The 25,880-nt window shown below is 51.2% G+C and overlaps 1 protein-coding gene across 7 annotated transcripts in view; it reads right to left on the minus strand.

The window, feature by feature from the left end:
- Positions 1–25,880, minus strand: part of TOX2 (TOX high mobility group box family member 2) — a 133,255-nt gene that overhangs the window by 22,328 nt on the left and 85,047 nt on the right. For all 7 annotated transcript variants that reach the window (XM_073880391.1, XM_025875659.2, XM_073880389.1 and 4 more), the window contains one exon: positions 24,565–24,810. In XM_073880391.1, the coding sequence (XP_073736492.1) occupies positions 24,565–24,810 (246 nt within the window). The remainder of the gene's footprint in view (positions 1–24,564; positions 24,811–25,880) is intronic.

The raw sequence follows: 25,880 nt of genomic DNA on the forward strand, positions 1-25,880 counted from the left end.
TATGCAGGACAGCCTCCCCCCACGAAGAATGACCCAGCCCAAAATGTCAGTAGCGCCAAGGGTGGGAAACCCTGGAAGTTAGCTGTTGCTTCTGTAGGGGATGTTCTTCCCCAGCAAGGGGGGATACCTACCCCACTTACACCCTCACCTCCTGCCCATCTTGGTCAGATCCGCCCTTTCCTACCTTCCCTGACCATCCTCCCCAAACTGCCCTCTGCCCCCCTGGCGCCCACCCCGCTTCATGCTGCCGTTTTCTTCCTTCCAATGCACTGATCACCTGTGAACACGCCACCTGACTTCTTTATTACTTTACTATTTCTTATCTTGTTCCGCCTGCCAGGGTGTGAGTTCCACACGGGCTCACATCTTCCTGTGTTCACCCACGGACTGCCAGCGCCAGAACAGCGCCTGACACACAGCAGGGGTTCAATGAATGCTTGTTGAATGAATTATCTGCTCAGACTCCTTCCTCCTTCACGTCCTACGTCCACGTGGCCTCCAGGTCGGGCAATGCCACCTCCTCATGATCTGCCAAGTCCACCTCTTCTGGCCCAGGCTCAGCACCAGTGATTGTTAATTCTGTGTGTCCGCTTGGCTGGGCTAAGGGGTGCCCAGAGAGCAGGTAAAACGTGATTTCTGGGTGTGTCTGGAAGGGTGCTTCCAGAAGAGATTAGCATTTGAATTGGCCAATGAGTAAAGCAGATTCCCCTCACCCGTGCAAGTGGGCATCAGCCAAGCAAGTGGGCATCAGCCAATCCACTGAGGACCCTCACATAGAACAAAAGAGAACAAAAAGGCAGAGGAAGGGCAAATTCTCTCTCTTCTGAAGCTGGGACATCCATCTTCTCCTGCCCCAGACTTTGGAGCTCCAGGCTCACAGGCCTTTGGACTTGGACTAAATCATCCCACCAGCTCCCCTGGCTCTTCAGCCCGTCGATGGCACATTATGGGACTTCTCAGCCTCCATTACCACAGGACCCAATTCCTATAATAAACTTCCTCTTATATGTATGTCTACATATGCTGTTCTGTTTCTCTGGGGAGCCCTCACTAACACAGAGCCCATGCTGCTTAGGCATCTGTCTAGCAAGTGTTCTGGGGGTAACTCCGGAGTGCCACCTGGCACACGCTCAGTTCCTCAAGGGCAGAAGTGGAGGCCTGTGATCTGCCACAGCCCCGGGGCCCTCACGGTGACAGCCCATGAGCCACAGACCCGGAGACAAAGAAGGCAGGCAGAGCCCCTGTCACTCAGGAACGGCCACCAAGTCCAGGGGGACAGACAGATGAGTGAGCCAACCACATCACAGAGTGCGACACGTTATTAATGCACCCACCGTTAATGCACCGTGGACGCACTCACCCACACGACAAATGCAGCGTGCTTCCTGCTGTCGTATTCAGGCCTACGAGGTTCTTCCAGCACATTACTATTGTGTGCCACCAAGGAACCGCCTCTGGCCACAGAGGATGCTAATCCAGCGGAACCCAGCAGCAAGTGGAGGGGTGAGTGCTCTCCCTGCGCCCGATGGCCCCCCACCCCCCTCCTCTCTTCCCACCCAGCCACAGGTTCTGGTGTGAAAGCACTTTCTGCATGTTTCTCTTCAGTCTGTGTGCAGGCTGTCCCTCTCCCCCATCACCCAGCAGCAAAAAAGTCATCCTTCCCCACCTTCCGTGAAGTTACCTTTCCAGTTCTTCCTGAGAGTTTATTTAGTAAGAATTGAACATATATTTTTTAGTTGTGCGGGTATGAGCATTAGAATCATTATGGTTTTCCGTTAATGCTGTGGTTACAAAGTTGCAGAGACCTTGAGACGTTTGCCCTGGCCCTGTTTTTCCCATAAGCTCTGTCATTTTTAGGATTTTGCAGGTTTTGTAGAATTGCGTCTCTCCTATCATAGCGGAAACATCTGTATTTACTACCTATCTGCTATGTGCCAGGTACTGCAGAGCACGGATTTCATGGTGAGTTACACGGGCGCGGTCCCAGCCCCCCCAGAGCTGATGGTCTTGTTGGGGAGACAGGCATCAATCAATTCCACACCCAAGTCAACATGCAGTCACAACGGTGATGAGCGCTGGAAGGAAAGCCATGGACCACCGTGAGCTTGTGAGGGGCAGACGGGGCCACCGTGAGCTTGTGAGGGGCAGACGGGGCCACCGTGAGCTTGTGAGGGGCAGACGGGGGCTCTGGAAAGGCCTCAGCGAGCAGGTTAGTGGGGGGGCGTGAGAAGGACAGGAAGGGGCCGGGTGAAGATGTTCAGATTTCATGCTGAGGGTCACCAGGAGCCCAGAAAGATTTTAGGCGGATCAGTGACTTCAATTTTAGAAGGCCAGCTTGGCGGCTAGCAGGTGGCAGCTAACAGGTGAGAAGTGACATAGTCACTGTGGCAGGTTCGGATAACGGGAAGGAAGAGATGGCTGTGAGAGAGGCCAAGGGGAGATAAGAGAGGCGGGATTTGGGACTGGTCATGGCAGGTGGTCCAGGCTGACACCCGAGCACTAATGATATTCACAGGCTGGTCACATGGGAGAAGAGATGCGCGCAGCCGGGTGGGGAGGAGCGGTCAGGGGGGCAGAGCATCCCAGTGGGGCCTCTAGGTGGGGATGGTCAACTACATGGTCTGCTCTTTAGAGGCGGGGACTGAGCAATGGAAACTGTCCTGGGGTCCCCGGAGGTACCCAACCCCCATGGAGAAGGAGGTGTGGGAGGGGGCTGTGAGAAGGGGTGGTGGGAGCTGTGGAGGACGCCAGGAGTGGCACAGTCACATCGAGGAAGCAGAGAGGGAAGGCATTTCAGGAGGAAGGGAGTGGCCCCTGAATGTCAAGTATGATAGAGGCAGGGCGTGCCCCATGGATTTGGCAATGTGGAGGCCACTGGCGCCCCTAAGTGGAACAGTTTTGTAGTTGGGGGAAGGGCAGAGGCCAGAGGGAATGGGAGGGAGGAAATACAGACAACCAGGGTCGATGACCCTCCCTGGGAGCCCCACTGGGACCATCAGGAGAGAAACCGGACAGTGGGCAGATGTTCAAGGATGACCTTCTATGTAGACGCTAAGGGGAAAGTGCAGTCGTGGAGGCTGGGTATTGCTGTCCCGGAAATGCCCCCGCGAGGACACGAACTGCAGAACTGAGGGGCCAAACACCACTATGCCTCTTGCCGGCCACGTTCTTATCTTCAGTCTCAAGTGATTCTTTTAACAAGCCCTGTGAGGTAGATGCTGCTGCGCCCACTTCACAGATGAGCACATGGAGTCCCAGAGCAGTAACATCAATTGCGCCTTGATCCCACCCTGGGGTTTGCCTGACCCCAAAATCTGAGCTCCTCCCACTACTGAGGGTGGAGGGGTGCATCGCGGGCCTGGCTGGGCCACAGTCACAGAACACCCGAGAGGGCACAGTTCTGCTATGCATCCAGGGTAGTCGGCACAGCATCGCTGTCTGGTTTTGACTACAGCGGAACTCTTCTGTATCTTTGTGAAGAACGGGGGCCTGGGGAGTGCCTGCAGGACAAAAGCAATGAAAACCACCAGGAAACTGCTGTGATTACAACAGAACTGGAGGCTTGTGGTCCAGAGTCAACAGGATGGTCACCCTGAGTGTCAGGGGGCTGCTAGGACGCAGGGTGCCCTGGGGCCCAGGCAGTGATGATGCTGGGGGAACCCGGAGGGCAGATCACAGGGGTGAGAGCTTACTCGTGCAGGCTCTGGGGAGCCCGGATGGCCCAGCAGGTTTCCTGTGCTCAGGGCAGGAGCCCGGAGGTAGGGGTCAGGAGGCACCCGGGGCAGATGTAATGGACAGGAGAGGGCTGAGAGGTGGAGCCAGTGACCTTGGACACAGGGAGCTGATAACCAAAACGACCTGTCCAGGCTGTGAATCCTCTGTCTTCCTGAACTTGATCTTCAGTTCCAGTTTTGAAGGGGGCCTGACGTCCCTGCCAGCAACATGAGGGCCGAGCCGCGTTCTGCAAGGATGCACCTGCTTATCTGGCATCCAACCTTTGCTTCCCCATCTGAGTGTCGGGAAGGGTGTATTTTACCTCCTTGTCTTGTCGTCTGGCTACCGCACTGGAATGTAAGCTCCACGGATCACGACTGTCATCTGCTCAGGGCTTGAGAGAGTGCCTGGTACACAGTAGGGGCTCCATAAAAGTTTATAGAATGAATGAAGAGTGCAGGAGTGAGTCCAATGGAACAAAGTTGAGAAATGCCACATGTCTTACTCAAGGTCTTACAGCCTGAAACATTGGAGCCAGGATTTGGGACCAGAAAAGGGGATTCTTGCCTTCCAGCAAAAGCTCCCCAGGGACAGATGCCCCCTTCCCATTACCAGTCCAACCCCCACCCCCACGCCCGGCCACTGCCAGGGACTCTGCTCGACCCCTGTCCTCAGCACCTGCCTCTGAGGATGGGGCAGCTGTGACATCCTGCTGGCCCAGCTCCCTGGGCCTGCAGCCCTGTTTGCCTTCCTAGCCCCTACTTACTTTTCAGGATTCAGCTCAAATGTCATGCCTCCAGAAGGCCTTCACTGGTTCTCCTACCTACACCAGGGTCCCCCAGTGACTACCTCTCATGGCACCTTGTTATTTTTTTCATTGGCCTTGTCATGGTTGTGATTATACACGCCCTGCCTGTGTGCATGATTCTGGCGGTGTGCTCCAGCCATGAACTGGGGACTGTTGCTTTGCTCGGGGCTTTCCCCCCAGTGTCTAGCCCCAGGCATGGCACACAGCAGGCCCTCAGGAAATGTGGAGGGAATGAGCCAGGTAGACCTGGGTGCTCTGGGCCCCAGAGTGGCAGCCTTCCCAAGCTCCAGGCCAGCGCAGTTGATACCCAGCCCCTGAGCAGGCGTTGCCACCTACTCTACCCTCTCCAACACTGGAGCCATGCCCGCCTGGGTTCCTGCTTCCTTCAAGTCTCATCTGCTCCCCACTGGCAGTCCTGCCTCTTTGCCTTTGCTTATGCTGTTCCATACCATTCCTCCAAGTCCAGAGCCTGGCTGGAGTCCAGTGGTCCAATGGCATGCTCAGGGTGAGAAGACCTTACCCTGAATGACCTGAATGACCTTGACCAGCCACTTCACCTTCTGGGCTTCCTCAATGGAGGGGCTCTAAAAGGGGCAGAAGTGGAACCAGATTTGCATTTCAGAAAGCTCACAGGCTTCCGGGCAGCCCAGGCCATGACCTGAATGCCTGAGCTGGGATGGGGCAGTGGGGCTCCCCCGAGGCAGGGGCAGTGGAGGTAGGAGTGACTCAAGAGGCAGGCTCAGCATGGCTCAGAGATTCCGGGTGGCTGGAACCCACCGGAGGGAGGAGGCACAAGGGAAGCGAAGGGTTACTCACCCCTCCTCCCTAACGTGAACGGTCTACATTCTGAATTAGCACACGTGCTAATTAAAACCATCTTTCCAAAGAATTTATTATAGGATATTCCAAGCTAATTATAAATTCTCTGTAGCTGATCCTGAGCAGTTTGCTAATGCGGTGTTGAAATCTCTTTGGCCACCCTCGTTTAAATTATTCATCAGGCCCTGCAACAGTTGTGAACTGTAATTTAAACAGTCAGCTCATGAATATTCAATCAACACAACAAACATTGGCGTGTTTTACTGCCTTGCTGCTCAATATTTTGTATCCTCATCCGTGTTTACATGTTTTTATGAACTCTCGAGAAAAGCGTTGCCTGTTGAAGTCCCTGGTTAAGCCAAGAATGAAATGCCTGGGAGGGGCTGGAGGCGGCAGGCCAAGCCTCTGACACTCTTTCTCAGAAGAGCGGCAGGTCAGGCTGGAAGGGTCCAGGGAGAGGAGGCCCAGAGAGGGCAAGGACTGGTCCTCAGGTAACACAGCACATCCAAGGCACAGAAAGGACTCAAGAGCTCTGGGGCAGTTCCCACTGCCTAAACTGCCATAAAGTAATCGGCAAAGGGGGAGCCAGGGACACATCTGGCTCCAAGACGATGTTAGGAGCGCAGAGGAAGCCAGGCATTGCCTGCTATCCAGCCTCTTAAAGGCAATGGCCAAGTGTTGCCAAAGTGGCTCAGGACCACAGGCTGTTTTGCAATCTGGGCTGGCTCCACCCTTAAAAATCAGAGTTCCCGCCCCTCCATGGCCAGGTCAGAGGACTCTGTGTCCCCCTCTCCCTGCAGTGATTTTTAGGGCCCCTACAATCTGCAAATAGTTTTGAAGCCTCCACAAATGGCCCCTCACTTATTCTCATCTCCCTCCTATGAGGTGGGCACCTTAATGACTCCCAGGTTTGCAGGTCAGACGGAGGAGGCTCGGAGGACGAAGAAGCTTGCCTGGGGAAGAGCTCTCTTTTCCTCCCTCTCTGAGAGCACACCCTCCAAAAATCGTTTCCCCAATGCTGAAGGAACCCATCTCAAGAGAGTTTTGTACTTGAGGAAAGTCAGAAACAGCCTCGATGCCAACAGAACACTGTTTATGTTCACAGTGAACCAGCCACACAACGGAACGTTACGCAGCCGCTGACATAAGGGTGCGGCCTGTAACTACGGACGTGGAAATACGTCCCTTGGCTACTGCTGCAGGGAATTGTCAGGCCACACAGAGCAGCTCCAACAGAACAGACTACAAAGTCCAGGAAAAGGCCCCATATTATGTCTTATTTGTGTAAACTGTATGTGTATGATGTGAAAAGATACCTAACCAGCAAATGGTTAATCATAGTTATGTGTGGATGGTGCAGTTTAATGATCTTTTCTTTCTTCTTCGTATTGGCGTGTAATTTTTTTTTTTTTTACAACAAACCATGTACCATTTTTATAAAAATCAATAAAGCTACGTTTTTGGAAGAGGTAGAAGACGTAAGAATACCTCATTTCAAAATGTAGAACAGGATACGGCCAAAGCCATACTCAGAAAAAATGTATAGCCATCACCTTTTCAATCATTCAACAATAATCAAGAAAAGTAAATGAACTAAAGAATCTAAAGTGAAACATCTACAGAAAGAAAGGAAGGAATTAATAGATGTAAAAGAAGAAATGAATACATTAAGAAAAAAGAAAAGTAATAGAATTAATACACAGCTCTGATGGTTCTCTGAATAAAACCAATGAAACAAAGTGGAGAGACCAATAACATGAATGAGCCCCCCCATAAAGATGAGCATAAAAAAAAGAGAAAAACTACAATATACAACTTTAGGGATAGGAATGGGATGTAATTACAGGTACAAAGGCTTTAAAAATTATAAGATAATACTACATGTCATTCAGTGGTAATAGCCGTATAGATCTCCGTGTAATGAACTACTCATTGTATGAAGATGGTATAACCTCTATGACGGTTATATAGATTATAGTATAATCTGTATTTCACTTCAGAAATATGAGAAAGTTATTTACTGATCCAGTCACTATAAAAAATGTAAAAGATGGGGCGCCTGGGTGGCTCAGTCAGTTAAGTGTCTGCCTCTTGATCTCGGCTCAGGTCTTGATCTCACAGTTGTGAGTTTGAGCCTCGCATTGGGATCCATGCTGGGCGTGGAGCCTACTTAAAAAAAATGTAAAAGAAAAACCTTAAGTAAAATAATAGTGCCTTAGATCCAGCCTCACATTAAAAAAACTACATGTACGTACGTACGTTTAAATATGTATGTATATATGCATATCATAACCATGCATATGTATACACGCATATCATAACCAAGTAGAATATGTTAATACTGAGCAATCTATTAATAAAATTCATCACCCCCACATACTAAGGAAGAAAAACTATGTGATCATCTCAATACATACTTAGTAGACATTTGATAAACGGAAGAGGTCTTGAACAACCCGCCGGAACAAGAAGGAAAGGCCCAACTACAGTTTACAGATGGGTCAGTTCCCCATGTGGGTACGAGCCAAAAAGTGGGTGGTGACTCCATTGCAGTGACATGCATGGGGGTGGGGGGCCTTGAAAGAGAACAGAGCAGGGGCGCCTGAGTGGCTCCGTAGGTTAAGCGTCTGACTCTTGATTTTGGCTCAGGTAATGATCTCAGAGTTGTGAGATCAAGACCGGCATCAGGCTCCGTGCTGGGCGCTGGGCATAGACCCTGCTTGGGATTCTCTCTCCCTCTCCCTTTGCCCCTCCCCATACTGCATGGGCATGCACTCTCTCTCTCTCTAAAAAAAAAAAAAAAAAGGATAAAAGGGAACAGATCAGAATGATGTTCCCAGTGGGTGGGGCTGTGGGCCCTGCATCTGATCACTCACTTTGTGTGGAAGGAGGAGCAGCTGAGACTAGATTCAATTCTCATCCTTCACGGTAGTTGGGTGTGTGTGTGTTAAGATTTTATTTGACACAGAGAGAGATGGCGAGAGAGGGAACACAAGCAGGGGGAGCGGGAGAGGGAGAAGCAGGCTCCCTATGGAGCAGGGAGCCCGACGCGGGGCTCGATCCCAGGACCCTGGGATTATGACCTGAGTCGAAGGCAGGTGCTTAACGACTGAGCCACCCAGGCGCCCCGGTATTTGGGTTCTGATTAGCGAATGTTGAACCACTGCTCCTAGAGGAAATACAGGGTTAGGTTCCCGGGAGCCTCTGGTCACAACATTTTCATCTGCCAATCAACACATGACCTTGCTTTATGTGTGTTTCTGTTTAAAAAAGCCTTATTTGATATATAGTTGACTCATTAACATTGAATTCAAGGCACCGTAACTCATGCCTGAACACACCTATTTTCTCTGTGAGACATTTCTTGAGTTTAGAAGCACCAGGCGGCATGTCTGCACTATGCTTGGGGACCACTTTAAACAGTGAAATAAGCCACAAAACGCAAAAAAAAAAAAAAGTGGCACTACACAAACTGCAAAACAGATCCTTGTTGACGGAAGGAAAACGGAAGTGAGAAGACACAGCACTGCCTTGTTTGACCCCAGCTGGGAACACGCACGTGGAGTGATGTGAATTTTCTGCCATTTTTGCGTGTCCACAGATGACCGTGAACACACCGTGAGTATTGATTTCGGGGTTAAAAATAAATTTTAGCTAGTAGATGAAGTGGCGAATAGAGAAATCCGCCAATAATGAGGATGGATTATATACAGATTCACAGCAGCGGCCAAGGGCCTGGCTGTCGGTCAGGGGCCTAGAAGGAAGAGAAATGTGAGCTTGGAGGCAAGCCAGGTCTGGGGGAGAGGTGTATGGATGGAGATACAAGAGTGAGCATAAAGTGTGATTTTTGAATCATGTTTTGCCAACCAGAAGGCATTCGTCATAGAAGAGGCGCTGAACGATCAAGTGGACAAAAGGGCTTGGCCCATTGCCATTAGCCAGCCATTACCATCAACCACTCCCCAAATGGCACTGAGCGCCTGGATGTAGTGGCCAAGGCAGCAAAGACGGAGGCTATTTATGGACCCAGTGACAGGAACTCCCCCTTGTCAAGGCCAATTTAGCTGCTGCCACCTCTGAACGTCCACCCTGTCAACAACAGAGACCAACGCTGAGCCCCACGCGTGGCATTACCCCTGGATGGTACGTCTACTACGCCTGGCCCCTTCCATTACGGACGAGCCAGCAGTGCGTCCTCTCAACAATAGATACTCTGGGCGTGGTTTGCCTCTCTATCTGCAGGACTTGAGCCAGCACTGCTCTCTGGGGGCCGACCGAAAGCACGGGCCACAGGCATGGAATCCCACACGACACGGTACGCAACCAGGGGGCCCATTCACAGAGACAGGTGTGGGAACAGACCCTCGTCAGGGGGGTCTCCTGGCCATAGCACGTGTCTCGCCGGCCAGAGGCCAGCATCCTCACAGAATGCTGGGAGAGCCTTCTACAGGGGCAAAGCCCTAGCAAGGAAACACTGAAAGGACAGGGTACGGTCGTCCATGGCGTGGTATGGGCGTCACAGTGGAGACCTCCGTGTGGTTCTGTGAAGAGTACACGGGTCCAGGAGTCAAGGGGTGGAAGCAGAGACAGCAACAGCCCTACACGTTATCCCTCCCGGAGACCCACCGGGGGATCTCGTGCTTCCTGGCTCTGCAATTCTGGGCTCGGCTGGGTTGGAGCACCTGGCCCCCCAAAGGGGCATGTTCTTGCCAAAGGACACAACAGGTGTGGCTGCTGCCAGGGGCCTTGGGGCTTATGTCTAGGGAGCAGCAGGTGAGAAGAAGACTCCCCGTCACAGCAGGGGAATCCATCCTGACCGGCAGGAGGAGGGAGGGCGGCTGTGACTCCCTGGGGGCAGAGAGTGTAATACACACGTGACCCAGGTGACCCACCTGGGCGCTTCCTGCGACTCCCTTCCCCATCGCAACTGTGAATGCACGGGTGCAGCAACCTTGAACAAGCGCCAAGGACTCAGACCTTTCCAGAGCAGGTAAGACACAGAAGCCCCCAGATCCATCCAGGGGATAGCCGAGGGAGAGGGGAACTGTCATTTGCTCCACTAAGTTTCCCTCAGGAACAGGGGCCCAGGGAACCAAGGAGAATCAGACCTGTGTGGCACAGGGGGCCATGGTCAAATGCACGGGTCAGCCCTCCTGCTGTGGGAACCCCACTGCTGCCTGGCTCCATGAACATGCTCTAGCTGAGGCAACCCCTAGCCAGCAGCTGAGCACACGGGGGATACTGAGGCAGCACCATCTGGTGAGACAAGCAGCTCCTCCCGTGGGTGACTTTGGTCTGAGGACTCCCCACTGGCCTGGGCAAACCTTTCTGGGAATCGTGCCCTAAGACTCTTCATACCCAGCCCCCCTCCTACTGCCCCCTTCCACAGGCATCAGCCCTGTGTCCCCCACCTCCCACCTCATCTTTCTCCCTCTCAACAAATCTCTTACCTGCCTGATCCTGTCTAGCGCTGCTTCTTGGGGGATTCAAACTAATGCAACCAGAATCCCTCTGTGGGAGAAGACTATACTTCACTTGTGTTGAGAGATGCACTATGCCCTGCTCTGGGTGGAGGGTGACCCCCAAGGATGCGCAATTCAAACCAAAGAGGCCCTAACCTAACCTCTAAGGAAGTCAGGTGCTGGGAATGGAGGAGCCTTCGTTGGGCTGACTTCAGCGGGGCATCTGGATCTGTAGGCCTGTGGGGGTAGATGCACAGGCTGAGGGGAACCCAGCGGCAGACAGAATGGAGGGTAGCCCAACACTGAACTTGCCATGCGGGCAGGGATAGGAGAGAGAGGTCATCAGAGCATCTGTGGGACCAAACAGGGACTCAGCAGCACAGATGTGTGCTGCTGTCTGTGGTGGGCATCCCCGTAAGACCTCCAGGGAGCCAACTTTGTCCACCAATACTTGGGCAGGTGGATTTCTTGGGAGATCTAGAAAGGATACAGAGTCCTCTGTGTGGGTGGGCAGAGAAGAAAAGGAGGCAGCTTGTACGCAAAGCGCTTAGAGACTAATAGCATTATTATGGTTATCATGCTGAGCATTTTATAAACATTATAGCATTTAATTACCAAAATAGCTCCATACGGTAAGAATTATTAACATATCCATTTTACACACATAAGAAAACTAAAGTTCAGAGGGGGTGGGGAGCTTGCTCAACATGGCAAGCAGCTGGAGGAACTCAGATTTAAATCCATGTCTCGCGAGGTCCAAGGCCAGTGATGTTATTTCTGGCAAAGTGCTGACCCCCTTTCAGCACAGCAGGGAGCAGTGGGTACAGAGACATGGTGTGAGTGTCTAGGCTAAGGGGCCACAGCAGAGGCTAAACCCCTATTCCCAGAAGACAGTTTTGTCTCCAGTGTCATTGGCCAGCCGCTGGTCACTTGCACTTATGGATGCCTTCTTGGGTGGCAGGCTTCCGCCAAGTGCTGGGGCAGAGCGAGCCTATTCCCTACGACATGTAGGGCTATGGGAAGACACAGTTCCAGTTCAGTCTGACCAAAGTCACAATGGTGAAGATATGCCGAGGAGGGTGCTGCCAATTCCGTGGCTAGAATCCTGCTTCTCCTCAGCAGGGACACAGCGAGTAAGAATATGTCAAGTTCCCAAGGCAGGTGAAAGGGAGCGGGGAGGAGGGGTCTTCCGTGCAAAGGCATAGGGGCCCAAGGTCTGGGGTTCCCAAGGGAGAGGAGGAGTCCTGTGGGATGGGGAGTGGCCATCTCAGGCTGAGCCTTTGGGCCCTGGATCGCGGGTGGAGGTAGGGAGGCCCATGCTTTGCTGTTCCCTTTGACCCAGGCCCCATTCTTCTTGTCCAGCTGTTGCTAGTGCTGGCGGTGTCTAGCTTGAGTCTGCTTGTTAGACTGCTCACACTCCATCCCCTCATGGTCCCTGAGAACAGGCTTCACTGATTGCCCCGTACCCAGCACACAGGCACCGTCCCCATAAGCAGCTGGAAGAACCCAACCTCCCGGTCGCACGGAGGTCCTGGTGATCTCCCTGCCCGAAGTTCCCCTTCTTTTCCCCTACTGCACTTTGTTTCTACTTCAGCGTGGGCCCCCGGTGCACAGTTACCCACGAACCTCACAAGGATGAGGCATTCTACAGTCTAAGGAGATCTGGCCTGGAGTCCTTCAGATCTCAGGCTGGGCACGGTCCTCATGCCAAAGGGTCTGCTTCAAGGCCTGAGCCAATGGGAGGTGCAAGGGGCTGAGAAGAGTCTGGAACCACCCACAGAGGTGTGGATTCTCTGCTTTCTCTGGGGGAAAGGGTTTGCAACTGTCACAAGTGTGATGCAATCCTCAGGGCAAACTGACACATAAGCGACAGTTCTGTGTACACTAAAAACAACGGAGAACTTGGGCCCCCACCGAGGATGATGCAGACCAGTGGTACCAGCAGGATCAGAAGCTGGTTAATCACAGGCTGAGGGGCTAGGGAACCTAACAAGTTCCCAGGTGATGTTGATCCCACTGGGAACTCATTTTAGACACCGAGGCTGCCCGAGCCCCAGGTAGATGGACTCCTGGGTGTACTGGCTGCCAAAGGTCTGCACGCAGCCGCCCCCTTCTCTAGGCTATGCATGAGTCCCACCCCTGTGACCAGTGCCTGACTCACACCTCACCCAGGGGCACCAAAGCTGGCAACTCTGGTCTGATTCATACTTGGGAGCCCCCTGTGGGACCACGCGGACCTCCCTCTAGTGCAGATCTGGACACCATCTACCATTCACTCCTCACGACAGCCCCATCAGGAAACCGTGGCACAGAGAAGTTAAGTGGCCGGGCTAAGGTCACACAGCTGGTTACACATGCAGCTGCCTGAGCCCTAGGCTCCCTGACCTGTGGCTCTGACCCGCAGCCCCAGTGACAACAACCCTGGCAGGGCCCATTCACAGGATGCTTCAGAGATGCTCCCTCCCTACATCCTCTCCTCGACTCCCTCTGTGATCTGAGGTTTGTCCACTCAGCACATGAAGAACGTGAGGCCGGGAGGAAAGTGGCTGGCCTTACATAATCCACCAGTGGCAGAGGTAGGAAAGGGAGCCTGGACTCCGGGTCTCTCATTCAGTTTCTGGGGTGACAGGAAACACTCACCCTGGCTTATTCGGAAGAGACACCTCTAGGCTCCAGCATCGCAGGCCCCCGGCTCCATGCGACAGACCCAGCCCAACGACAGGTTGGAACTACTCACCCCGGAGTTCCTTTTCTTTGGCCTTGCTACCAAGAGTTTGGAGAAATCGCTGCTGGGGCCATTTTTGCCCCTCCCATGACTCTGCCTTAAGTGAGAGGTCTGACAGGCCCTCAACGGCGGGGACACACAGGGGCGAGAACCGCCCCCCTCCCCCGCCGCTGTCCAGAGGCCCAGGGCTGGGGGTGCTTCTGAACAACACTGACGGCACAAAATACTTGGGGTCAAGGGAAAGAGGTTCTCGTCCTGCCTCTGCCACTTCCTGGCTGTGTGTCTTCAGTCAGGCCACTTGCCCTCAGAGTCTCAGGGACACATCTGTAAAATGAGGATAATTCCATCCCCCTCCAAGGTCGACGGGAGGGTTAGATGAGATGAGGTGGATTAGACCGTAAGACGGAATAAGCTACTGGGGCCCCACCCGGGCTTACTCGCCAACAACAGAGACAGCGCTCTACAGTTTGGGAAGTGTTGACACAGGCAACATTTGCATAGTCAGTCAGTCTGCCAGTCACTCGACAAACCCTTCTCAGACGCGGCTCCATCCCACATGTAAAGCTAAGCACCAGGAGTATTTTCTAAGCACATTTGACTCCAAAAACCACCCTGTGGGGTAAAAAGCATCAGCTTCCAACTACTTGAGGCTCAGAGAGGGCGAGTAATTCCCTCAGACCACCCAGCAGGGCAGAGCAGAGACGCCGGGACTGCAGGCTCCCCTTTAAGTGCTACTGCTTGGACACCAGGAGGCCCCATCCCAGCCGCAGCTGCAGCCCAACCCCACTGGGGTGCTGAAATCTCCCGCGGACTCTTCCCAATGCTCTTGGCTCCGCGTCTCTCCTCTGGAGCCTTAATATTTAGAGGAGTTTTGTCTTGCTGCCTTTTCTAAAGACGCCCGAGTTCTAAATGGACAAAGCCACAAGATGAGAGAAAGAGCGCAGGAGACTGACTTTTTATGATCCAGCCAGAGCAGGGGGAAAATGACTCCAATAGATCTCAAGTTTTATGTGCTCCAGACATTCCGCAGAGCCAGAGATGGTTTCTCAGCAATGCCGATGGTACATTAAAAGCTCATTTTCCCAAACATGGTACTGAATATGCACTCGGAGGAAAGGGCCATCATGTTGGGTAATGTTGAAGCTGCAGCTGACGGATGCTGCTGTGATTTTCCCTGAATTCTCCCTCATGATTCAGGAGCAGGTCTCAGAGGGAGAGGTAGTCTGCCAAGCTTGGCATCTCGCCCAGAATGGAAGTTAAATGCCTGGCCCCTGCAACCGTTCACGGCCAGAGGGTCACGGCTCGGATTAGGAGCCCGGCGGGGGGTGGTGAGGATGGCCACCAGAGGGCACCTAAGTGGTCATAAAACATCACAAACTGTTTTGCAAATCCCAACAGAAGGGGTGTTGACTGGATGTGAACAAGGAAGTCTGGACAGGTGTGAAGTTTCCTCTTTTCGGGCTTCTGCTGCTGTTCTCTGGCCCCTAAGGCCCAATCCCAAGGCTACCTCCTCCAGGAAGCCCTCCCCGCTCCCACTCTCCTCTGAACTCCTCAGTATTCATCTGTTCCTTATTCCAAGCTGACACTTCATACTTCATGCTATGCTTCCTTATGAACATGAATGGCTTGACTCGGAGTCAAATAGATAACGTGGGTCTCAATCCTGGCTGGCCCGCTCCCTTATTCATTCCCTCACTCGTTTGAAGGCTGTCAGGGTGGATACTGGGACACCAGGGAGTCAGCCTGCCAGGCTCAGATCTCGGCGCCACCACTGACAGGTGGGTAGCCAAGTGATTCGCCTCTCTGTGCCTCTGTTTCTTCATCTGTAAAGTGGCAACAATAAGAGTACCTCCTTCTCGGGCTGAAGGATGAAATGAGATAACAAATAGGGCTTAAGGGGGTGCCAAGCACAGCATAAGTGCTAAATAAATGTTAGCAGACTACAGTCAGAGATAATTCAGCCACTATGTAGGAGAAAAGTTTGCCAAGAGGAGCTGGGGTCAAACCAGATGTGGTCTTTGCCCTCCAAAGGCCAAGATAAGGCATCTCTGCCCACAGCGAGCACGCAGAGCGTGCCCAGGGGCTGGCCATCGTGGTTCCGCTCTTGGCGATGCTCTCCTGCCTGCCAACGGGGCGGTGAGGCTGAAATGAGAGCCACAGGGAGAGCCAAGTGGACAGCACGGTAAGATCATGGCTGCTGTGGCCCGGCCCCTCCCCCAGGTTGTGAGTACTCCGGGGGCATCTTCAAATCCTCTGTGGCTTAGGTTTCACTCCTCAGGCAACCTCCGTTCACCTGTGCACAGCCTGAAGGGTGCAGAGAGCACGGAGCTCAGAGTCAGAGGCTCACCTTCAAGTTTCAGCCCCACCCTTCTCACTCTGTGACCTTGGACACGCAATCTCTCTTCTCCCGTTCATTCCGTCAATGAACAGACATTGAGGGTGATCCGCTAAGGCAGGCCCTTTGCCAGATGCTGGTGCCGGAGAAAGGCCTACGCACTGACCCAGCCTTCAGGCTGTCCCAGGCTGGTAGCACAGACGGACATTCGCATGGACAGCCACCTGTCTCCGTGAACGCAGACTGATCCCACCTTTATTTGTACTTTTCATATACTGTTCATCACAGAGTGTTTTTTTTGTGTGTGTGTGGTAATTTTGATTTTAAAAACTATCACAGTAAGATACTGTTTCTCTTGATTACTGAGATTTTTGGAGCTCCCTTAAATGTTTAGATTGAGGCAAGCGCCTCACTTGGTCTCACCCACTCCCAGCCCAGAGCATCCCGGCAGCCTCAGAGAGAAGATGACTTCTGAGCTGGATCCGAATGCAGGAAAAGGGGTTCAGCGGTTGACAAGGGGGTGGATCCTCCTAAATCAAAGAAACAGCCAGCAGGGGTCCTCAACCAGGGCTGATTTTGTTCCCCGGGGGACATTTGGCACTGACTGGAGACATTTTTGACTGTGATTTTGACTGAGGGCGGGCTACCAGAGGCCAGGGGTAGCAGGTAGAGGCCGGGGACCCTACAATGCCCAGGGCAGCCCCCCACCACAGAGAACCTTCCCATCCCAGATGGTGGTAGTGCTGGGTTGAGAAACCCTCCGCTAGAGCACAGAGGGGTGAGACATCGTGGCAACACTGCTTGGCCATTGCTTGGCCTCTAGTCTCAGTTTCTGCATCTGAACAATGGGGATACTAACAGATTGCTGGGAGGAGGCAAGGGGACCAAGTCTGTACACAGCAGGTACTCAATAAATGCCTACGAGCCCTCTTTTCCCCCTTTGAACACGCCTCAAGCTTTAGAGCAAACAGTTCTCAGGAGAGACAGCGTCCCTGGGTTCCAAAGAAAACTGGGACACGGAAAAGAACACATTCTGTTCTTTTCCGACCTTTCTCTCGGTGAAAACCACGAGTCTTATCTCTCAACAAACGGGAGCCTGCTCGCAGAGAACTAGCCTGTGTATTGGCTTATCAGGGGCCTGAGTTTTAACAGGGAGTGAATTTTTATGACCGAGTTATAAACCTCTGCAAAAACCTTTTTAAACTAAAAAATGCTGACAGGTTCTTAACTACTATAGCTGCTAAATTAAGCATGAGGGATGGGGTGGGGGGGCAGGAGAGGGTGGAGGAAAACAGAAGTGCCCTAAAAGAGTTAGTGGAGGTAAAATAATGTTCATTAAAGATAGAAAAACAAACACACAAAAATCTTTTGTGTTCAACTTCACACTCGTACATCATAATGTTCCAGTAAAAGGCCATTTCCCCCTGAGATAATAAAAGAATTGAATTTTTCCTTATCGGTCATCTATTTTTCTAGCTGAAGCTATTACTCCCGCTCTGGGGTTGCTAGGCAACAAGAAATATTAATAGCGGCTTTTATTAGCTTAGCTTTTGCAGCCGAGTACCAGAATGAGAAAATGGGAAACATAAATGTGTTACATAAATCTTTCAACCTTTCAGAGCTGGTGTTAGTCTCTGTTTTCATAATGATTTATTGAAGTGATGGTTCATTTATGAGAAAGCAGAGTGCAGGATAAGAAAACGGAGCAGTCCCCTGCAGGGGTGTTTGAAAATAAATAATTATAGCAGGAGAGCAAAAGCTGTTTAAAGCCATTTTTCTGAGTTTTATAAAATGTAAAAAGACATATTTCTTTCGCTTACTGCCTCTGAAAAAACAGGGGGCGGGAGTTGCATCTGGACTTGGCTAAATATAAAGAAACCCGTGGGCCTCTGGTTACCCCCACTTAAGGATCCTCAGGGGCCTGTGGTGAGATCTGCACCCCCATGCCCACCCCCATGCCCACCCCCAGAGAGGAATTAGATAAAAACACGGCCCCCAGGAAAAGCCCAAGCTGGAGGATCCCCATGAACCCCTTGTTCTTACTGAGATGGATCGTGCCACTGGTCAAGCAGCCCAGAGAAGCTGGGTTTGGGGCCCTTGCCTTCTTGGCACGCAGTGGGACTGTCACTTCTCAGTTGCTTTCGAGCTCTGGGCCCCAGCTGTGGTCTTGGCGGAGGTGATACGCTTTCCTCCAGCCCACTCTCCAGCTGGGGCCCTCTCCCTACCCCCTGTACCTCAGCCTCTGACCTGCCTTTCCCGGCACCCACCTCTGGGCCCGGGCCCTGGCAGGTGAGCCAGCCTGACTACTTCCTGCCCCAACAAAGCCGACTCCCAGCAGTTCTGGCTGGACAAACGTAGATACAAGGCTGAAGCCACCCAAACTCCATGAGCAAAATGAATAATTAATAGAGTAGTTCACATTTATTATAAGTGCTTACTGTGTGCCAGGCACCGGGGCTGAGCACTTTTCCTACATCCGATCGTTCAATCTTCACACATTCCTATGAGGCAAGTAACATTACCTCCGTTTCAGGTAGAAACTGAAGAAACTGAGGCTCACGGAGGATTAACCCCTTGGTCTGAGTCACAGTGTGGAAAGAAACAAATGGTGGAGCTGGGTTTTGAACTTGGGTTAGCTTAACTCCAGAACCCATGCTCCTAACTCACAGGTGATACCAAACGTCAAGAAAACAAAAGCCCATAAGCAAAACAAAATGATACCACAATAGATCATGAAAATGGCCACGAATTCCTGCCCTCCCTGCGTCCACACCCTTCTGCAACATGACGCTGACATTTCTCCCTTCAAGAAGTGGGGCCTATTTCTTCACTCCTTGAACCTAGGCATGGCCATGTGCCTGGCTTTGGCCAAGAGGACATCAGCAAATGTGATGTGAGTCGAGGCTTGAAAAGTGGTTGCACCCTGCGATCTGTCCTTCCTTTATGCTGTTGGGAACCCTGTGGCCACTGCCACGTGAACAGAGCCAGGCCACCGCGGGATGAGAGACCACTGGTTCCAGCCGACGTCGGGTCAACTGCCAAGATGTGAACAAGATCGTCCTCAACCGGGCGGTCCCAGCCAAGCCTGCAAGCTGACCTCAGGAATCAGCCAGGCCAGTCCAGATCAGAAGACCTACTCACCCATAGAATCACAAGAATTAGTAAGAGTTCATTGTTTGCTTTAAGCCTCTAAGTGTTGAGGTGGCTTGTTAACACAGCAAAAACTAACTGATAACAATCATAAACCAAACCAAACCAAACCAAAACAAAACAAAAAACAAATTAAATGCATTAAGGATAATAAAACAAATAGGTTGGGTTGGGAGGGTCTCCATTGCCCCCTGTAGCTCAGTCACCCAGACAAGGTTGAGGGGGGTGTCTTAGGTCCCTTTTCCTTGGACTCAGGAGGGGAATCCCCTACATCTCAGCTTGTGAGATTCACACAGAGGTAGACCAAATCTCCTCGGGGGAGGAGGGGTAAGGCAGGGAAGGGAGGAGGAGAGAGAGAGGAGACTGGAGGGGAAGAACAGAGAACAGGAAGATGGGGGGTGGGTGTTAGGAGTATATCAAGGACTGCCCAGAGTCAGTACACAGGCCCTGCTCCTAAGCTCTGAGCCCTGCCCCACCCTCCAGGCCCAACTCAGCACTGCAGGCTCTCTCGTGGGAACCACCTCTAAAGCAGGGGGCTGAAGTGGCAACCAAGGACTGCCCAGCCCCCTCCCTGAAAGCCTGCCCCAGGACACTAGCCTGGAAAGACCTTTCCCTTGGCATGGGGTCCCTGCGCCATGGCTCCTAGCCCACTCCTAGCAAGATGCTTTGGGACTGGGACCCAGAACACAAAAGATCTAAAACTACCAGTCTAGCACTCAGGATTTTGATCCAGGTTGGTAAGACTTGAGCCCCCCGGGCGAGTGGCATGGGTGGTGGTGCTGGCGGAGGCTCTATCCAACCTCAAAGCCATATACTTGTCCAGGGTGTCATAGCTGACAGAGCCACTATTCCGCTTTTCCCATTTGTGAGTTCGCCACAGTTGGCACCCCAATCCCCATTTCATAGATGGGCAAACTGAGGCTGGGAGAGAAGAGACTTGTCCGAGGCCCCAGAGAAAGCAAACAAGAGTCAACTCTGGGAGAGAACACTTGAATGCCAGCTGCATGCCAAGCCCGTGCTAACCGAGGCCCGAAACTGCACCACCCAGCTCCAGCCACCCACCGGGCTCGGCTTGGGGAAACGCCCCGACTTCCCAAATGGCCAGCACCGATGGCTGGAGTGGGGACAGCTCTGCCAGGGCTCCTCTCCCGTTGGGCCCGCCTCCACCCACTCGAGGCTCTCCCTGGGCTCTCTCTGATCTCGCAGGAGGTATAGGTTCCCCGGGACTGGTCTGGCAACACCCAGCATTGTCCCTTCCCAGGATGATGCCTCTCCTGGGTATGCCGGGACCATAAGCTCGAACATTTCCCAAGGACGACTCCAAAATAAATTATTTCAGACTTAACAGAGGCTGCTTAATAAATTCCACTCTTCTAGTTTCTTTGGGTATTTTAGAAACTGATTTATACATACAATATCTCTCTCAAAATGAGACAATCAACACAGGATAAAATTATTGAGTTATGAAAATAGGGGTCAGATGGAGGTGCAGTGCTTTAAATTAAACCGGCAAAATGTATCTTTCATACTAAATTGACTCTTTTTGTCTTGGAAATGAATGTTTAATCAGTTAAGACTCTGAAGTCGAGGGAGAAGCTTTAAGCATATTTAATTTTGTAAGAGGGGCCCAATTCCAATATTGCACAGGATTCCTGCCAGCAGCCATACCTTAAAAGCAGAAAAGCTGACTGCCATGCATGTCAGGAGGCCGCCAGGCCGGGACAGGGGACCAGAGGAATCGGTGGCCTCTGGGACCAGAGCCAGAAGGGCTTGGCACACATGAGATGCTCGTCAAGACGCCCTGGCCTCACCCACCTCTCCAGGGACGACATCCCTGACGCATCTCAGTCTGTGCAAACAGCATCTGTGACCTCCTGGCCACCAGGGCACCTTCTGGGCCACCTGCGGCCCTGCTCCATCTCTCGGGCACCTGGTAAAACTGAGAGGCGCACGGTAGCGGATAGAGCTGGGCTCGAGTTCTGCTTTGGTTTCTTAATGACTGTGTGACATTCTTTCACTCATTTACTCGTAACGTGTTTACGTCTAGAACCTGCTATGTGTCAGGTCATCACTTCCTAGGGGTGCCTCTTCTGGGCACACACAACAGCATGCACCGATTCTTTCAGAGCATTTACTACATTTCCAGAAGTGGAGACTTCACCTGTCTCTCCACCTGCACCAGGTGTTCCTCAAGGGCATCTTGTAGAGCCAGGGCTCAGAACACTGCCTGGGACTTAGGAGGCTCGTAATAAAGACTGTTGCACAGGTGATCACCACAGTAGGTTGAAAACAGCCCCCCAACTATGTCAGGTCCTAATCCCTGGAACCTGTACTGGGGAAAAGAGTCTTTGCAGGTGTGATTAAGTGAAGGTTCTTGAGATGGCCGGATTATCCTGGATTATCCCTAAATACTATCACACGTGTCCTTATGAGAAAGGCAGAGGAGACTGCACGGACAGAGAGAGGGGGCCACGTGAGGTCCGAGCGATGTGGCCACGAGCTAGGATAGCCAGCCACCCCTAGAAGCTAGAAGCAGCAAAGGAGGGATTCTCCCCAGAGCTTCCAGAGGAAACTCCCCACTCCTGACACCTTCTAGCCTCCAGAGCTCTGAGAGAACCAATTTCTGGTTGCTTTAAACTACCACGTTTGGGACAATTTGTTTGAGCAAGTATTGCCTGCCTTTTCCGAGCCTCCTTTTCCCAGTGGAATGATCCCTGCCTCCCTCCGTTCTTGGGAGCAGCGTGTAAACAGTTTGTAAAGCCTTCTGCACTGTGCTTGACACCTAGCAGGTGGCGACACAAATTCTAGCACCACCTTCAGGATGCACGTCCACACACGCACAGACACACGCCTGCCTCCTACTGCTCGGACAAACTTGGAAAACTTATCTCTAAGGCTGCCTTGTGTCTCTTCACCGGAGAGTCCCAACAGATGGACATGATGGACATGTGTTTATTGAGTTTCCCATTTGGTCCAGTAGCCCTCCCCTGGACAAAACAGCTTGGCTTCTCTTTCATTATAGAACGAGGGAATATAAAACTCAGTGAGCCCTTGACAACTGATTAATGGAAGAATTTGTGAAGCGTCTTTAACATGCGCTAGTTTTAAAGAAATCTGGAAAATGACCGCCAAGTGCCTATTTGGACCAAGCCCAACCAAAACGTATCCTAGGAGGAGTGATCGGAAGGTCATTTCTGACATACAGACAACATTCTTTGCAATTATCAGAGCTATTATAACCAGGTGACCCTACAAAGGTACCTGGCGTATCTGCAATCTGTTCCTTTAGGTAAATGAGACTCATGGGAAAACGTCCCTATTTGGTTACAGTGGGAATTCACTTTTATTACTAATAATCAAAATAATAAAGATCCCCTGATTGTTTACTCTCTGCCAGGCATTTTTCTAAGACTTTGCACACATTATCTCAAATACACTCCATGCAGTCTTGAGGTGCGTACTGTCAGGATCCCAACGCAAGGGAATGAAGCTCCAGAGGTGGATCCAGGACTTAAGGCAGGTCTGCGGGACTCAAGAGCCCACACACTAAGCACTACCCCCACAGTCTCTCCTGCCCACCGGCACCAAAGGCCAGAAGGACCGGGGCCCAGGACAGCAGCCATACCAACCCTTGCACTCCCAGCCTTCCCCAGGGCACACACCGGAGGTGTCTGCTGACCCTCCCTCGCTTGTGCTACCATAACCCCCCCAACAGGGACAGTCGAGTAGTGACGTTTTGTGAGCAATGAGCTGGGCAGATGGCTAAAGCACATCACTCTAACAAAGTGGAATTAAAACCGTATGGCTCTGGAATCTTCAGGTCTCTTAGAGAAGAGGAAGTGGAGGGCCTGCATTATTGATGGGCCCCAAAGAAAGTTATTCCTCAAGAAACGGAGTATCAATTTCCACTGAGCACTTTAGCCTGACCCGAAACACCCCTCCCTCCTTTTATTTCTCACCTGGATTCAAAGAAGGAAAAAATGTGATGTAGCTTACAGAAATACATAGAGGATACCAGCTTTTTTTTTTTTTTAAGCAAGGAGATTTGGTGGTAATAAGAGTAAACAGTAAATAAAACACTGTCAAGATTGCTACAGTATACACTGTATGTCCGAAGGTCCCAGGCATCTGTGGCCTCTGAGCATTCTCTGCAGAGATAAACATGATCCACCCAACACCACGTGATTTTGATAGGAAATCAGCTATGCAGTCCCTCCTCCCCTGCCACAGGTAAGTCTGTGACCCAAGCTGACAGAATCGAAGATTGCTTCCTCCTGGACACAATGGTTGCTGGTCCGGCTGTTCTCCAGCATGGTCCTCCCTGGAAGACCCAAACGGTCACTTGCCAGAGATGTCAGGGAAGATGTCGGCTACAGTAGCCATCATGCTTGCTGTGTGGAAATGGGCACGGGACAGGGCCCTAACGGCACTACTGGGGTTTCTGGATCCAGCCATACCTGAAACCCCTTGTCCACCCCTGGATATTTCAGTCTTTTTTGCTTAAGCTAGTTTGAGTTTGGTTCCTGTCACTTAGGAATGAACTTAAAAGAGTTGTGACTAGTATATAATATCATATACAAACAAAAATAACCATAGTTATTCAGGAGAAGTGCTAGAATTCCCTTAAGGGACTTTTTCTATTATACCAAAAATGCTCTACTAGTTTTCTACAGCTCTTGATTGTTCAAATCAGCCATTATGCTAAGAAGTCATATATCTCCTTAGCATGGGATTCAGGACCCTTAGGATCCAGGGGCTACTAGCTCTTTCACCTCCTTCTCTCTCTCGGGCTCCAGGTCCATTTTCTCCTGCCCTATAAAGAGAATGAACCACATGCTGTCCCCAAGAATGACATGAGCCCTCCTGCCTCTTGCTTTCACACATGCTGTTCCCCCAAACTGGAAGGTCCTTTCCTGTCCTAACCTGCCTGCTGATTTTCTACTTATCCTGAAAACTTTAACTCAGCAATCACCCTTCTCCCTGGCAGCTTAAACAAGAAACAAGGTACAATATTTTAAAAATATTATGATTCTATTTATATGAAATGTCCAGAAGAGGCAAATATCTAGAGACAGAAAGTAGATTAGTGGTTACCTAGGGCTGGGGGTTGTGGGGGGTTGAGAATGAGGACTAAGTGGAATAAGATTTTTTGGGGGGGGTGATGAAAATGTTCCAAAATGAACTGTGCTGATAGTCATGCAACCTTGTGTAAAATCTATTGAGCTGTACACTTTAAATGGGTGAACTGTATGGTGTGAGAATTATATCTCAATAAAGCCATTATAAAATAAAAATGAGATTATACTATTAGAAATAACAATAAAACAAATACTACCAAGATACTATAAACAGAGCTCCAGAAGTTACCCGTGTGAAGACACAAATTACCATCCATGCCCACCCCTCATATTCTGCAGACCCCACGCAAACATCCGAGCCCACACCCTGCACACAAGCAGAGGGTCCTCATCAAAACATTGGCATTCTGTTCCCCTCTCAAGCCCCTTCCCTGCTGGATCCAGCTGAACCATGGGGGGTGACAGGGACTCACCGTTGGCAGCTGGCCCGACAGCAGGTGGCTGTCCTGGGCCAGCATGTTGGACACCATGATGGCTGGGAGGTCCATGGCCTGGTAGGAGTAGGCAGGGAGCAGTCCGTTGGGCGTGAGGCTGTGACACAGCGAGTGGTAGCCAGCTTCGTGGTCCCCCAGGTGCAGGAGGGATGGCTCAGGGAGGTTGGGAGGTGTTATCGGGGGGATCTCATAGTCTTCGTTGCTCTCACTCTGGCTGTTGTAGGTCTAAAACATCAAAAGGGCATGTTGTTGGGAGTCAGTGTCTTACAACTGCAGAACATGCTTAATAGGACCAATAAGAGCAACAAAATAGTAACAACTTCTTGACAAAGGAAAGAAGGGATGATTCCCTGGAAGGCAGACAGTCACGATGGCCCTATGACTTGGTCAGATTCTTGCCCCATCTCCAAATGGGTGCTCCCTCCCACTAGAGGGTCTGTATACAAAACCTGCTCCCCTGGAGAATGGGACACATTCTTGTTCCTGTCTTCTTCATTTTCCCATCAGATCTGGACACTGCAGCCCACCACTAGTCCATCTTCCCACACCCACCCATTTTACAGATGGGAAAATCCAGGTCCAAAAGGAAAGTGGCTCATCCAAGGTTAATCAGAGTCGGGAATGGAGCTGAAGTATCCTGATTCCCTGCCTGGTGGTCTTCCAGGGCAGTTGGACACCTTTCCCTTGTGTGCCCTGAACACCCAGCCCAACTGGGTTCTCTCCTGGTCTTTCTCATCTCGGTAAATGGTACAAAGACACCTCCAGAAGCACAAGCTAGGAGCCATACCGGACACCTTCCTCTCTAATCCTTGTTCGTTCATTTTCCCCCTCACTGCACTGATCAGGAAGCTCCGGTACAATGCTGAATAGAAATGGTGAGAGTGGGCAGCCTTGCTTTCTTCCTTAACTTAAAGATCTCAGTGTTTTACCACTAAGTACAATGTCTGCCATAGGTCCTTACAGGCGTTCTGGAACAGCGTGAGGGCATTGCTAGTTTGTCAAGAAGGTGTTTATTTTTCTTTCAGTTGTGCGTGGTTTGTTGTTATTTTTGTTTTACTTTTATTGGACTCATTTTCCCTGCATCTACTGAAAGCCCAAGCGACTTTGCTCCTTTAATTCAGTTAATATGGTAAATTCTTCACTTGGTTTCTCTAATGTTAAAACAGCCTTGCATTTCTTAATGATATATCAGATAAAGGGCTAGTATCCAAAATCTATAAAGAACTTATCAAACTCAACACCCAAAGAACAAATAATCCAATCAAGAAATGGGCAGAAGACATGAACAGACATTT

The sequence above is a fragment of the Callorhinus ursinus genome, unplaced genomic scaffold (genome assembly GCF_003265705.2).
Source record: "Callorhinus ursinus isolate GAN/ISIS: 27379988/994484 unplaced genomic scaffold, GSC_fseal_2.0 scaffold38, whole genome shotgun sequence".
In the NCBI taxonomy this organism is placed as follows: Eukaryota; Metazoa; Chordata; class Mammalia; order Carnivora; family Otariidae; genus Callorhinus; species Callorhinus ursinus.